The sequence below is a fragment of the Sus scrofa genome, chromosome 13, assembly GCF_000003025.6.
Source record: "Sus scrofa isolate TJ Tabasco breed Duroc chromosome 13, Sscrofa11.1, whole genome shotgun sequence".
NCBI classification, from domain to species: Eukaryota; Metazoa; Chordata; class Mammalia; order Artiodactyla; family Suidae; genus Sus; species Sus scrofa.
Window position 1 is genome coordinate 54,649,080 of NC_010455.5, and position 13,672 is coordinate 54,662,751.

At 44.0% G+C, this 13,672-nt stretch overlaps 1 protein-coding gene across 2 annotated transcripts in view; it reads right to left on the reverse strand.

Moving 5' to 3' along the window:
* The window catches only part of PDZRN3 (PDZ domain containing ring finger 3), a 245,086-nt gene continuing 241,991 nt past the window's right edge, over positions 10,578-13,672 (reverse strand). For both annotated transcript variants that reach the window (XM_021069221.1, XM_013980617.2), the window contains one exon: positions 10,578-13,009. In XM_021069221.1, coding sequence (XP_020924880.1) covers positions 11,444-13,009 — 1,566 coding nt within the window. In that variant the 3' untranslated portion in view covers positions 10,578-11,443. The remainder of the gene's footprint in view (positions 13,010-13,672) is intronic.

A 13,672-nucleotide genomic window follows, 5' to 3' on the forward strand; every position in this document is an offset into this window, starting at 1 on the left:
ATTGTGTTGAGGCATTGTTCTCAGAATTATGGGTCAAAACAAAAAAACCCAACCAAAAATGGTCCAAATTTTTGTTTATCTGAAGTATTTATCAAGCTTTAGCATACATCTGGTAGGCTTGGAAAAATGGACTCTTTGACCCCTGAGTGTCTGAATTAGTAGGTCCCGGATGGGGTTCAAGAATTTACATTTCCAACAACATCCTAGGTGCTGCTGGTCCAGGGAACCCCACTTTGAGAATCACCAGCTGAGTGGGTAATGCTCCTCTCAGCCCCATGCTTGTATCTTTACTGTGATCAGCAAGTCTTCTCTGTCTTTGTTTACTTGTCCTTCTTCTCTCTCCCCCTGCCAGAATGGGGGCTTGATGAGGGGGACTCACCTCTGATTGTCCCCAGTGTATCCCCATTCCCGGAAGAGTGACCTGCCCATAGTAGGCGCTCTGTGGATACTGAAGGGCTGAGAAAGGGCAAAGGCTGGTGGACAGCAAGAGCGTTCTCCCTTCTGCCACTTTCAGGATCCGTGAGGAAATCTTGGCAGGAAGGACAGAGAGCACCCAGGTTCACTTCTCCAGTGAAAATGCCATGATAACCCAAGGGAAAACATTCCTTTATGCCATAAGGGGGTGAGATTGTAGAGCTGGTGGGTGAATGAAAGAGGAATCATGTGTGAGAGAGATGATATTCAGGAATGGTGGGCGCCCCCGTCGAAGGCATGGGTGGTGTGAGGGAGGATGACCCTCTGACATTTAAGCATCCTGAAAGTTTTAAAAAGAGTTCCCCAAATTAGGGTAGTAAGATAACCCTTGTTTAGAGCTGTCGTCATACCCATGGTTTTTAGATTAGTGAGAATTCTGTGCTATGAAGTCTTCCCATATAGGCAACAAGAGGCAAGTCAGTCAGCTGTACTTAATGTTTGGAGGCAGACCTTTGTCCCCTGCCAGTTACAGCAGAGCCCAAAGTGTCTTTGTAACTCACATCTAACATCTTAAGGAGTTTTCTAAAAAGAAATGTGTTGGTATCATTTGACACCCTTTGCCATGAATGATTCCTCCAAGAGAAACCAAATGTCTTAGTCTGGCTGCTGTAACAAAATACCATTGACAGGGTGGCTTATAATCAGCAGTTCTGGATGCTGGAAGTCAAAGACCAGGGTGTGAGCAAATTCTGGTTCTGGAGAAGGTCCTCTTCCTGGCAGCAGACAAGTGCCTTCTTGTCTCCTCACATGGCAGAAGATGGGAGGGATCTCCATGAGGCCTCGTTTATAAGGGCACTAATTTCATTCAGGAAGGCTCCATCCTCATGTGCTAATCACCTCCCGGAAGCCCCTCCTCCTAATACACCACCTTGGGGATTAGGTTTCAACATATGACATGGGGGGCACCCAGAGCTCCCATTGTGGTTCAGCGGGTTAAGGACCCAACATAGTCTCAATGAGGATGTGAGTTCAATCCCTGGCCTTGCTCAGTGGGTTAAATATCTGGCACTGCCACAAGCTGTGGCATAGGCCAGCAGCTGCAGCTCTGATTGGATCCCTAGTTGGGAATTTCCATATGCTGCAGGTGTGGCCATAAAAAGAAAATAAAAGGAATTTGGGAGGGAGAGGGACACAAATACTCCATCTATAGTACCAAGTAGGCTTGGCCCAGGAGACATACGTATAATTTGTTTCCTGGGCATCCGATGACAAAAGTAGCCTGAGCACAAATGAAGAGTCACTAGCTGCTTTCTGCTTTGGATCTCTTCCAACCTTAGATGAGATCCAACCTGGCGTATGGAAGGACTTCTGGCGAAACTATGAACCCCCTGTGATTGCAAATTAAATGTGGCAACTCTGTTCATTTTCTGATCCAGGGGATGTGTGTAGCTCTCACCAATGCTATGTGCCTAGGAACCCAAGTACCCAAGGGGAATTTGGTTTGAGAGAAGACATGAATTTTGTTTTGTTTTATTTTTTGTCTTTTAAGGGCTGCACCTGCGATATATGGAGGTTCCCAGGCTGGGGTTGAATAGGAGATGCCACTGCCCGCCTATGCCACAGCCACGGCAGCACCAGATCTGAGCCATGTCTGCAACCTAGACCACAGCTCATGGCAATGCTGGATCCTTAACCCACTGAGCGAGGCCAGGGATCGAACCTGTGTCCTTATGGATACTAGTCAGATTAATTTCCTCTGAGCCACAATGGAACTCCGAGGTATTTATTTATTTTTTATTTTTTTAACAGCATGCATGTTATTTAATTTCTTTTCTATTACTTAATGAATTTTACTATATTTATAGGTGTACAACAATCATTACAAAAATATATTACAGCATTTCCATCCTCTGAGGTTTTTAAAATTGTGATTATTTATATATGTATGTATATACATTTAAGAGTATATTTATCATAAAATTTGGCATTTTCATCATTTTAAGTGCACAATTTAGTGCATTAATTAAATCCACAATGTGTGTAACCATCACCACTATTTGTTTCCAAATTTGTTTCCAGCTTTTTCATCACTCTAAACAGATACTCTGTATCCATTTAGCAGAAATTCTCCATCCTTCTCTAACTGCCCCTGGTAACCAGTTTTTATTTCCTGTCTCTTTGAATTTGCTTATTCTAGATACTTCATATAAGTGGAATGATACAATATTTGTCCCTTTATGTCTGGCTTGTTTCACTTAGCATAATGTTTTTAACCTTCGCGTATGTTGTGACATATATCGCAACTCCATTCACTTTTCATGGCTGAATAATATTCCATTTTATGTATATACCACATTTTGTTTATCTGTTCATCTCTTGATGGAAACTTGTATTGTTTCCATCTTTTGACTGTTTTGAATAATGCTGCTATGAAAATTAGCTATCTGATATCTTTTGGGGTCTCTGCTTTCACTTCTTTTGGGTTTATACCCAGAAGTGAAATTGCTGAATCATATGGTATTTTTACACCTCATTTTTTGAGGAATGGCCAGACTGCTTTCTAGAGTGGCTGCACCATTTTTGCCTTTCCACTGGCAAAGTTCAAGTGTTCCAATTTTTCTACTCCTTACCACCACTCCTCACTTTCCGTTTTTCTGATAGCAGCCATCATAGTAGATGTGTGGTGGCTTCTCAGTGTGGTTTTGATGTGCATTTCCCTCATGATTAGTGATGTTAAACATATTTTCATGTGCTTATTGGTCATCTGTATGTCTTCTTTGGAAGAATGTCTCTTGAAGACTTTTGCCCATTTAAACATGTGTTATCTTTTTTGTTGATAAGTTCAGTTAATGTGGGCCTCTAATCCAACATGCCTGGAGTTTTTTTGTATTAAAAACTCCAGGCATGTTGAGAGAGTAAACCCTTATCACACATATGATTTACAAATCCCTTATTCCATTCCGTAAGTTGTCGTTTCACTTTCTTAACAATACCCCTCAGTGCACAAAGTTTACGTTTTAACAAAGTCCAATTTATCTATTTTTCCTTTTCTCCTCATGCATTTGGTATCATATCTAAGAATCCATTTTGAAATCCAAGTTCATGGAGATGACAGGAGGATTTTTTGGACTAGAAGATCAAGTCAACATGTATCATGTCTTTGCTTAAGACAATACATTGGTTCTGTGACTCCTCTAACTTACATGCCAAATTTTGTGCTCTCTCTGGCACTTACAGGTGTCACTTTATTTACTAGTAAATAGCAATGAAGCATTTTGGTATAACATGAATAACCAATCCATCACTGCTTTGGGGGCCTGACTGCTGCCATCTCCTGAGGTGCTACTTTGAGAGGTGGGTGTCTAGGCTCACCATGGGGAGGATCTGGAATATGGTGGTGGGTCTGCCATACTTGCTGCTCTTTTCCCTTTATGCAGGCTGAGTATTCACTGAGCTCTCCTGGGTTTTAAGAAACACATTTAACATTTGGCCTTGTTTCAAAATGTTTTGAAAAGTATACACACCCAAGCATGTACTTCTTTCAGAATTCCACTCTTGATGCTGAATGAAGGAATGAATTCTGAGCTTAGTTTATTAATTGTGCTTGTTGTTCTTAAGGAAAATCAGATCATGGTACCTTAGGTAAGTATTAACAAGTCACTCTGGTAAGGAAGAGGGAAAAGCAGAAAGGTTAATAGAGTGGAAAATAGAAACAGGTCACCGTCCTGAAAAGGCGGGGTCAACAAGAGCCAGGAGGTTTAAAACTCAGTGAAAAACTGGTCACATATAAGTCTCCCCTCAAAAGTACCACTTAAAAAGTTGGTTCTGGGGTTCCCCTTGTGGCTCAGCAGGTTAAGAACCTGACATAGTTCCCATAAGGGTATGAGTTTGATCCCTGGCCTCACTCAGTGGGTTAAGGATCCAGTGTTGCCATGAGCTTTAGGGTAGGTTGCAGACTCCATTTGGATCCTGCGTTGCTGTGGCTGTGGTGTAGACTGGCAGCTATAGCTCAGATTTTCCCCCTAGCCTAGGAACCTCCATATGCCATGGATGCTGCCGTAAACAAAGGAAAAAAAAAAAAGAAAAGAAAAAATAATTGGCTCCAAATCCAGCGAGCACACATGCCCATGTACTTAAGGTAACAGAGTCCATATATACTGGCAATAGGGCCCAGGTCATCCTGAAGGTGGTTCTTATAAAAACTCCTTTTTCCATCAACACCCAATGCCCCTTGTCCCTAAGACTCAGCTCCTAAACCAAATGGGCAGGTTTTGTTTGTTCATTCTGGATAAATGTTAAGATTTGCAAAGTCCACGTTGTCTTAAACACTCTGCTTCTCCGAAAATGGAAAAGATTAAATCATTTTTAACTGGGATTCATTTAGCTCCTCTGTGCTTCCAGTTCATCAGCATGGAGAAACTTCTTTATGGAGGTGGTTGTTTAGTGCCTTTGGAACCTTGTGTCCTCTGCTTATGACACTTTAGAGATCACTTATGGAAGGAAGAGCTGATTGGGTGGCAGCAGGGGTTGTAAAACCTCTCTCTTTGACAGGGAGTCACGGGCATTAGTTTACACAGCAAGGGACCATTCAGGAGAGAGTTTCAGAAGGCTGGCTAATTAGAGAAGCTCTGTGGCCCTAAAACAAAATTGCCTTCTTCATTATATATTTGATGGGACCGTTTTGTCATATGAGGTATTGGTCCTCTGGATGGTGGTGAAAACTGGTAGGAAAAGCTTTAGCTGGAAAGTAATAGGGGAGGAATCTCACTTTTTTCCTAAGCTCCACCTGATATTGGGTGATAGAAAATGGAGTCTTGACTAGAGAAATGGGTTCTAGCCAGAGGTCAACTTGCACTTTGCAGAAGACAATTCTAAGCTTGTAAAGTTTCTCATCTGCAATGTCATAGAAATGGAAGTAACAGTTATAAACAGCTTTATCCTCGAGTTGGAAAAAGAGAATGAAATGGGTAACAGGTTATCCAGGCTTTTAACAACTAAATGCTTTGTGCCCCCAAATTCCTATGTTGAAGCCCTAACTTTCCAGTGTGATGGTATTTGGAGGTGGGACAACTGGGGGGTGATTAGGTTTAGATGAGGTCATGAGGGTGGAGCACCCATGATGGGTTAGTGAAGAAGAGACCAGAGTTTCTTCTCTCTCCCTGCCACGTGAGGACACAACAAGAAGGTGGCTATCTTCAAGCCAGAAAGAGAGTTGTCATTATAGCCCTACCATGCTGGCACTGTGATCTTAGACTTCCAGGCTCCAGAGCTGTGAGAAACAAATTACTATTGTTTAAGCCACCCAGTCCATGGTATTTTGTTATGGCAGCCTGAGCTAAGACACAGGCAGTAGTTAGGAACTTCTCCCAGAGTGCAAATCCATGAGCCCCTGTCATGGAGACGTGACTTCCTAGCACAGTAAGTGTGGGCGGAGAGAACAGGTTTCACTTCACCTCTCAGCCTGTACAGCTCTTTCACTTTGTGGGAGTTGCTTCTCTAAGTCATCTTTGTTTACTTATCTGCAAAATAAGGATAATAAACTCACCCCCATCTCATAGGCTGTTGATGGTTAAGCAAGTCAGTACATGTAAAATATTGAGCATAGTTCCTAGCACTTAGTAGGTAGTTTCTAGCATATAGTAGGTGTTCAATAAACGTTGGCCATATTGAATGTGGGCTTATAGTCAAGTATTTGGCTTCTCCCTTCCTCTTTTTTTTTTTTTTTTTTTTGTCTTTTTTTGTTGTTGTTGCTATTTCTTGGGCCGCTCCATGGCATATGGAGGTTCCCAGGCTAGGGGTTGAATCGGAGCTGTAGCCACCGGCCTACGCCAGAGCCACAGCAACGTGGGATCCGAGCCGCGTCTGCAACCTACACCACAGCTCACGGCAACGCCGGATCCCCCACCCACTGAGCAAGGGCAGGGACCGAACCCGCAACCTCATGGTTCCTAGTCGGACTCGTTAACCACTGCGCCACGACGGGAACTCCCTCCCTTCCTCTTAATCTTACCACAAGGAGCCATTTGGCTCCTCCTGCCTCTTATTCTTACCACACACCTTTTATTCTTGCTATTCTTACCACATACCCTTAAACATCCGCCGTATTGAATGCAGGTTTATGGTCAAGAATTTGGCTCCTTCCTGCCTCTTATTCTTCTATTGCTTTATGAGTTCAAGCCACTCTGGCTGTCTTTTCTGTTTGTTTTAAATGAACCCTGTCTCTCCCACCTCAGGGCCTTCCCATATGCTGTGCCCTCTGCCTGTAACATTACCCCTGTCTCTGCGTAGTTAACTCCCATCCACCAATTGGCTCTCAGCTCGAGACTCTCCTTGAAACTGTGGCACCAGCTCTTTTGTCCACCCCCTACTCTAATCTGGTTGATATTTTTTAAAAGTATTTGTGTGATGATTGGATTTTTATTTTCTTTCCCACCAGACTGTAAACTCTACGGCAACTCATTATGGTGCTAAACCCAGCAGGCACAAACACTCCTGGCTGAACAAATCCGTGCTGGCCTCTGACACAGCTCCCAGAGAGAGAGTGATTCCTCAGAGCTGAAACTGCTGAATTGAACCCACAAAGTCTGGGGTTGCAGCTAAAGAGAGGAGGGATGAACACGAGTCAACTTAATCCTGATACATATTTTTTAAGACTCTGATGTCAAGGGAGTTTCTTTTGGCTTTTGAGGACTGTGATGAGAATCATTGAATTGGTAAGCAAGTTTAACTTGGCAATAGCCCCATTCAAGCAAGGATCATTAATTTCTCATCTGTCATTTTAAAAAGATGCAGAGCGCATGGAGGTCAGTGTTCTGCCCTTGAAAGGCAAAACCATGTTAGGACAAATCACATGCCTCCATAGACTATGCCCTTTCAGGATTAGTTGAAACTGGAAGCTAAAAGAAAATGGATCATTTAAGCAGGAAAACCCATTGAATGAAACCAAAGAACCACACTTTGTTTTCTAACTGCTTTAGGGAATTCTCATTTAATCAAAATCAAGTACAGCATTTGCCATGAGAATTCTTGCATCTTATCTCCATTTTAGTGATTTCTTTTTAATTAGTTGATGCTTCGCAGAAATTCTAATGTGCTTAAAACAATGGAGAAACAGAACTAAAAGTGGGGGTTGAGTTGCTTCTGGCAGAATTGTCTTTGCTTCCTTGGATTTGGGCAATTTTGCTACCAAGTAACCTATAACCTAATTCTGAGGCTTCAGGTTGCTAATTATTTTGTTAATTTTCATATTTTAGTTTATAATCCTACTTAGTTCTCCAAGTCGTGTTCCCTAGGCAATGTACAGTCAGTCCTGCCTCATCATATTTGTGATTCTTGCTTTTGGGGGTGTCTCCTCTTTTCATTTAAAGAATGAAAAGCTTCATTTGTGGCTCTGAGTCCTCTATTTTTAGACATTGTCTTATGTTTTTGCCAGTAGAGTTAGAATGTTCTGTCCTTTAAAACTCAAAGGGAACTGGGTGAAATGTCTGTCTCTTTGAAATAATTTTTTCTTTTTAAATTGTAATTGTGACTAGGTTAAAAGACTAATATAATTAGTACAGACATTGACTTCCTTCTTGAGAAGCCCATGGAAGTGGAGTGGTGAAAGGGAAAGGGTTTGGCCTCAGGTGGATGCAAACTCAAATCACATCTCTGTCTTCATCTGGACAATGTTCTTAATCTGCATCTAAGCTGTTGACAAGGCCATTGGCCTGGCAGAACTGCCTCATGAGTTGGTGAGATCATGAGGTCACATGTTTTGCATATGCATGTGTGCTGGTCTCCGAATTGGTGCTATCCAGTAAAAATAAGAGGAGTTCCCATTGTGGCTCATTGGTTAACGAACCTGACTAGCATCCATGAGGACGTGGGTTCAGTCCCTGGCCTTGCTCAGTGGGTTAAGGATCCAGCATTGTCGTGAGCTGTGATGTAGGTCCCAGACTCAGCTCAGATCCCGTGTTGCTCTGACTGTGGTGTAGGCCGGTAGCTACAGCTCCGATTTGACCCCCAGCCTCTGAACTTACATATGCCGCATGTCAAATAAATAAATATGACAAATAAATGAATAGTTTGAAAAATATAGAGCTGTCGCATTCAGTTAGTCTAAACTTGGGATTTTTGCACCTTTAGAGGAGGAATTAATGGACTTTGGGGGCACATAAATCCTCCAAACTTATATGCAGTTTATTTGTGTTATTATACGTATATTTTTCTGTGGAGAGAATTGATGGCTTCCATCAGATTCTTGAAGGGCCAAGGAAATAAAAAAGTGTAAGTGGTTGTGGTGGCTGAAAGGTCTGTTGGCTACAGGGGACGTTCTGTTTACACAGGAACCAGGGTTTCACGTCTGGGAGAGCAGAAGTTGTAAATCGTCTCTTGTCGCCCTGACCCGAAAAAATCCTTTACCTTGCCCACTGGCTCAGAAATGCCTGTGCTTGGAGGTACATAGGAGCTCAGACTCAGTGAAAAATGGCAGATTCACGTCTCCTGGCTGATGTTCACTCCAGGGCATCCGCTGGTGAAGTGTGTTTATGTTTTGGTTGAGGGCACAGGACTGAATGCATCTGAGTTAACAGCACACGTGGCAGTGACCTCTCCCCTGTAGACATGGTGAGCAGGGCTGAGGGAACAGGTGTTGGGTTCTGCATTCTAATCCATTTGCTTATTAATGAGCCCCCTTCGTCTCCTTGAATTTCCTGCTCATTGACAAAGTGACTATTTCTCAGGTCTTTTCCAATTCCTTTTAGGAGTCGGTTTGCCAGTGTTGGTTTGGGAAATGTATTACATTGCAAATTATGAACAAGTGTAACCATATGAAAAGGTGATATAAAAAACAAGGATCTGGAATTGGATTTGAATGTTTGTCATTTTTCATTTCCCTCCACGTTCTCATATGGGCATAGGCTGACCCCCTAAATCCAGAGGCACACAGGGCGCTCTAATCAGAAACCCCTTAGCTTGACTCTGATGTCACTCAACCGTTTAGGTTGGAGCTCTCTGGGAAAACTGTGGTGCTAATAGTCCATCTTTGGCAAAACTAATGTAGCAGATGTAATTATCTTTTCAATGCTTGGTCTGGAAGAGGTAATGAACAGATCTCTTCATAGTGAGGAATAAATACAACAGTGTCTTAATCTTCATTAAGTTGTGCTATTGGAATTATGACTACTAATTGGCCTCAAGAGAGGAATGTGGGTTAGACCAGAGTGTGTGGGAGGAATCCATGTCTGAGATGCCAATATCTGGCCATTTCAATCAAAATTTCTGTGAGAAAACCAGCTGCCTGGCATTGTGGTAAAGGAAAAATGATACCCTTTCTGTTCATTCATTCATTCACTCAGTTGTGTATGTATGTGTGTCTTTTTAGTAGTTATTACAGCTGAAATTTGTGTGATCACTATAACCAGGGAACAGTTTGTACTAAATTTATTATTTAGGATCCTGTGTGTTATTGGAGTCTGAAAGGTAACAGTTTTGAAGCCCACCCACTTTGGTGACCCTTGTGATTTTATGAGACTATTGTGGAATTTGCAGATGCATTTTAGAAATGGAAAGTTAGGTTTAGCTACTCAGAGATGGTAGGTATTACCAACAAATAGGTAGCAATGGTTGCAATAAATCAAAGAGGTTTCATTGACTACACAACCTTGGTTGACAAACTTGTTCACGGTTATTTTATTTTTTCAATTATTATATTTTTGGCTGCACTCATAGCATATGGGAGTTCCTAGGCCAGGGATTAAGTCCAAGAGCCCCAGTTACAGCCTAGGCCTCAGTAGCAGTAATGGTCAATTTTTAACCCAACTCTCAGGGCTGGGTATCAAATCCAAGCCATGACAGGGACAGTGTGGGATCTTAACCCATTGTGCCACAGTGGAAATTCCCATTTTAGTTTATAGGATATTGGGCCAAGCTAAGGCTTTCTGCAAGACAGTCAAAATTCAAGATTAAATGATGCAGTTGATTCCTTTTTTTCCCGACAGATCTTGGTTTTACAGCTACTTTGGGATTTCAGGCAGAATGAAGGCACTGGAGGATCTGAAAGACTCAGATTGTTCAAAGCAGCAGGTAACACAATGAAGGTTAAAAAAATAAATAAATAAACACAGCAAAAGGCTTTTATTTTATAGGCACCAGTGCAAAATGAGGAATCACTTCAAAAGATATCAAATAGAAAATAATTTATTTAACTTCATTTTACTTAATGTTTGTAACTAATCATGATTTTGTAAATCTCGTAAAAGTCCGTCCCTTCGAACCTACAAAGCAAAGGTTTACTACAATAAGCACTTAAAATTCCACAAACCATCTCCATCCACAACTTTCCTGTACATGCAAAGTCTTCCAACGGCTGCAATATTTGCAAACATGCTTTAAACTTCCACAAATCTGCATTATATTTTGCTTTCTGTTAAAACCTTTACACTCTCTTGGGAACTTTGACCAGAAAAATGTTTAAATATGTATCCCAAATCTAAACACTGCTGGTATCGTTATGTGTATTGAATTGTTACCAAAGAGTTTGGTGGTTTTGAGTTGAAGCTCTGACCTAAATAATATATTAACGGTCACCCATATGAAATACATTCAGCAAAGTAACATTATAAAATAGAGTTCCATTAAAAATACATACTGGCAGTCATATCTGTGGTTTCGGCAGGAAAAAAAAGCGTGTTTAACTTTTTTTTTATATGAATATAGGTTTAAACAAATTCTGTGAAAGTATGCTTAATAAAAGATCTTTTTGAAATTTAAACACTTTATGTAAAAGATAACAAGTAAAAAAGTACCACTGCTATTTGAAAAGAGCTCTGTTTGTTAATATTGCCTTCCAAGATAGATCGTTATATGGGTGGTTTTTCTCCACTTAAAATAGAGCTAGGACACCCAGAGTTGTAGGGCTCGCCAATTTCGACTATAAACACGATGACAGTATTTATCTTATATACAAAAACTTGCCACATTGAACGAGGCAGGAATTTCTACCCCAATGGTAGTGTTCTCCTTTCTGTACATAATGCAGAAGTGGAAATTATACAGTAGTCACCGATAGGAACGAATTGTATACTCTAGTGCCGTCTGGAGATTTCGTGCCATGGGTTAAGAGTTCTTGGATTGTCATCCAGTTATCAAATATCTTTTTATTCCTCTTCTTCATCATCTTTTTGTGGCTGAGTTCGAGGATGTTCATCTCCTTCCGGTCGTCGGCCCCTTGCTGCTCCTTCAGGCAGTCGAGCCGGCTCTGCATCATGAACTCGCGCCTGCGCCTCTGCTCCTTGGCCTTCACCACATGCTGCTTCCTCTCCTCCTTGCTCCAGTACCGCCCCATCTTCATCTCGCTCACTGCATCGTCGTCCGTGGTCATGCCGCTGCGCTCCTCCCGGATCTTGAGTGCCCGCTCCCGCAGCAGACGGTCCCGCACCGGCCGCTTGGTGATGTAACGTGTCCCGTCGCTCCGGATCTTCACTTTCCATTCCATCCTCGGCTCCAACTGGTTGGCGGAGTTCAGGTCCTTGCACATGCTCACCAGGCTCATCTGGCTCTGTGCGTACTCGACAGCCGACTTCTGCTGGATCAGCTGCATGTAGCTCTGGTAGTGCTGCGCATGCGCTGGGATGTGGGCGTGCTTGTAGGGGGAGTGGGGGAAGGGCGACAGGTAGGAGCCACCCAGCTTCTGGCCAGGGATGGGGCTGCTGCTGTCGTCGCTGGGTTTCCTCTCCTTGTTCTCCAGGGTCTGGCTGGGGTCAAGCTCTTTAGGAGAGGGGCTGTAGTCAGGGGGGCCCACTTCGGGATCTTCTGTGATGGAGAGCAGATTCTTTGAGGACGGCCCGTAAGCTTCCGCGGCCCCAGCGGCGCCTTCGCTCCCGGGACAGCCGAGGCCCTCGGCTGCTCTCCTCAGGGAGTTGTCCGGGGACATCTCTAGGGTGAGCGGGGTGCTCCGGCAGCTCTCTCCGGTGTTGTAGGCGCTCGAGCTGTCCTTGTCGGACTTCTCTGGAAGCTCGGTGATGTCCGAGAGCTCGTGCCGGCGCACATCCACGCTGGTGTTGTAGTTGCGGAAGCCGCTGTTGTGCAGCATCCAGGACTCACGGTACTGCTCCTTGAGTTGCTGCATCTTGTGCGCGCGCACGATGCTGAGGCACTCCAGCTCGATACTGCGCAGCTCCTCGTTGAGCAACTCCAGCTCCTTGTCCACGCTCTCGGGGTCGCTCTTGCTGGCGTCCAGGGGGCTGCTGGGGTAGTATAGGCTATAGGGGCTGGCGCTCTTCACCTGGCACTTGAGCTCCAGCAGCTCCCGGAAGCGCTCGCATTCGTCCACCGGGATGCCCAGGTAGTCGGCGTCAGCGCAGTCTGCGGAGATGAAGGACTCATTGCTGAAGGGCAGGTCGCCGCTGCCCAGGGTGTCTTGGCTGCATGTGAGCTTCCTCTGCCCCGCCAGCGGTGGGGAGGACACAGGGGCGTCGTCGCCGTTGTTCTCCTGCTCCGAGCTCTCATCATTGCGCGTGCTCTCATCCGTCCGCCCCACACCACTGTCCTTTTCGTGCTGGTTGGACAGGATGGTGGCTGTGTCTGTGGTTCCGCCGTCTTCTTCTTGCTTCTTCTGCACAACAGAAAACAAACAATAGTCACAGTGAGGGAGGCCAGAGGTGCAGTTCCCAGTTATGACTTTTCCTGTAGGACCAGGGCCTGGGAATGCGCTACCAGCGAACCTCTCTAGGCGCCCTAACTCAGGTGAGTCACTTATCCTCGTTTTTATCACCAGTTTCCCTGTCTGGCAAATGCATATATACCTTCATGAATGATTCTAGCTATTCGAAGACTGGGTGCATGGGAAGCAGGAGACACAGAGGACCTCCTTTAGCTCATAAAGCTCTGGAGTAGTAGTTCTGATACTTCTGACCATGGTGGTAAGTGACATAGCGTAGAGGGGAAGGGAAATGCTTTACTTTTGAAAACCCGACTTTGTCTGCTCTGCGTTAATACTGGCATGTGTTTATTAAACAAACATCAGAAGGTCAGGGGTATCTTGGCATTACCTCTCCACTCTATAAGCCAAGCAGCACTCTGGGGGAGAGTATCCGCTTGCATTTCAATCACAGGCAAACCGAAAAGCATTCTTTCCCTGCCATCTTCCAGGCAGAGTGGTTGTGGGGCAGGAAGAAGGGGGAGGCAAGGAGTAGATCTTACCACGGATGCTCCCCCTAAGGGGAGGGGCAGGCGGGAAGTAGGATGGGGGTGGGGGATGGTGGGGGGTAGGGGTTGT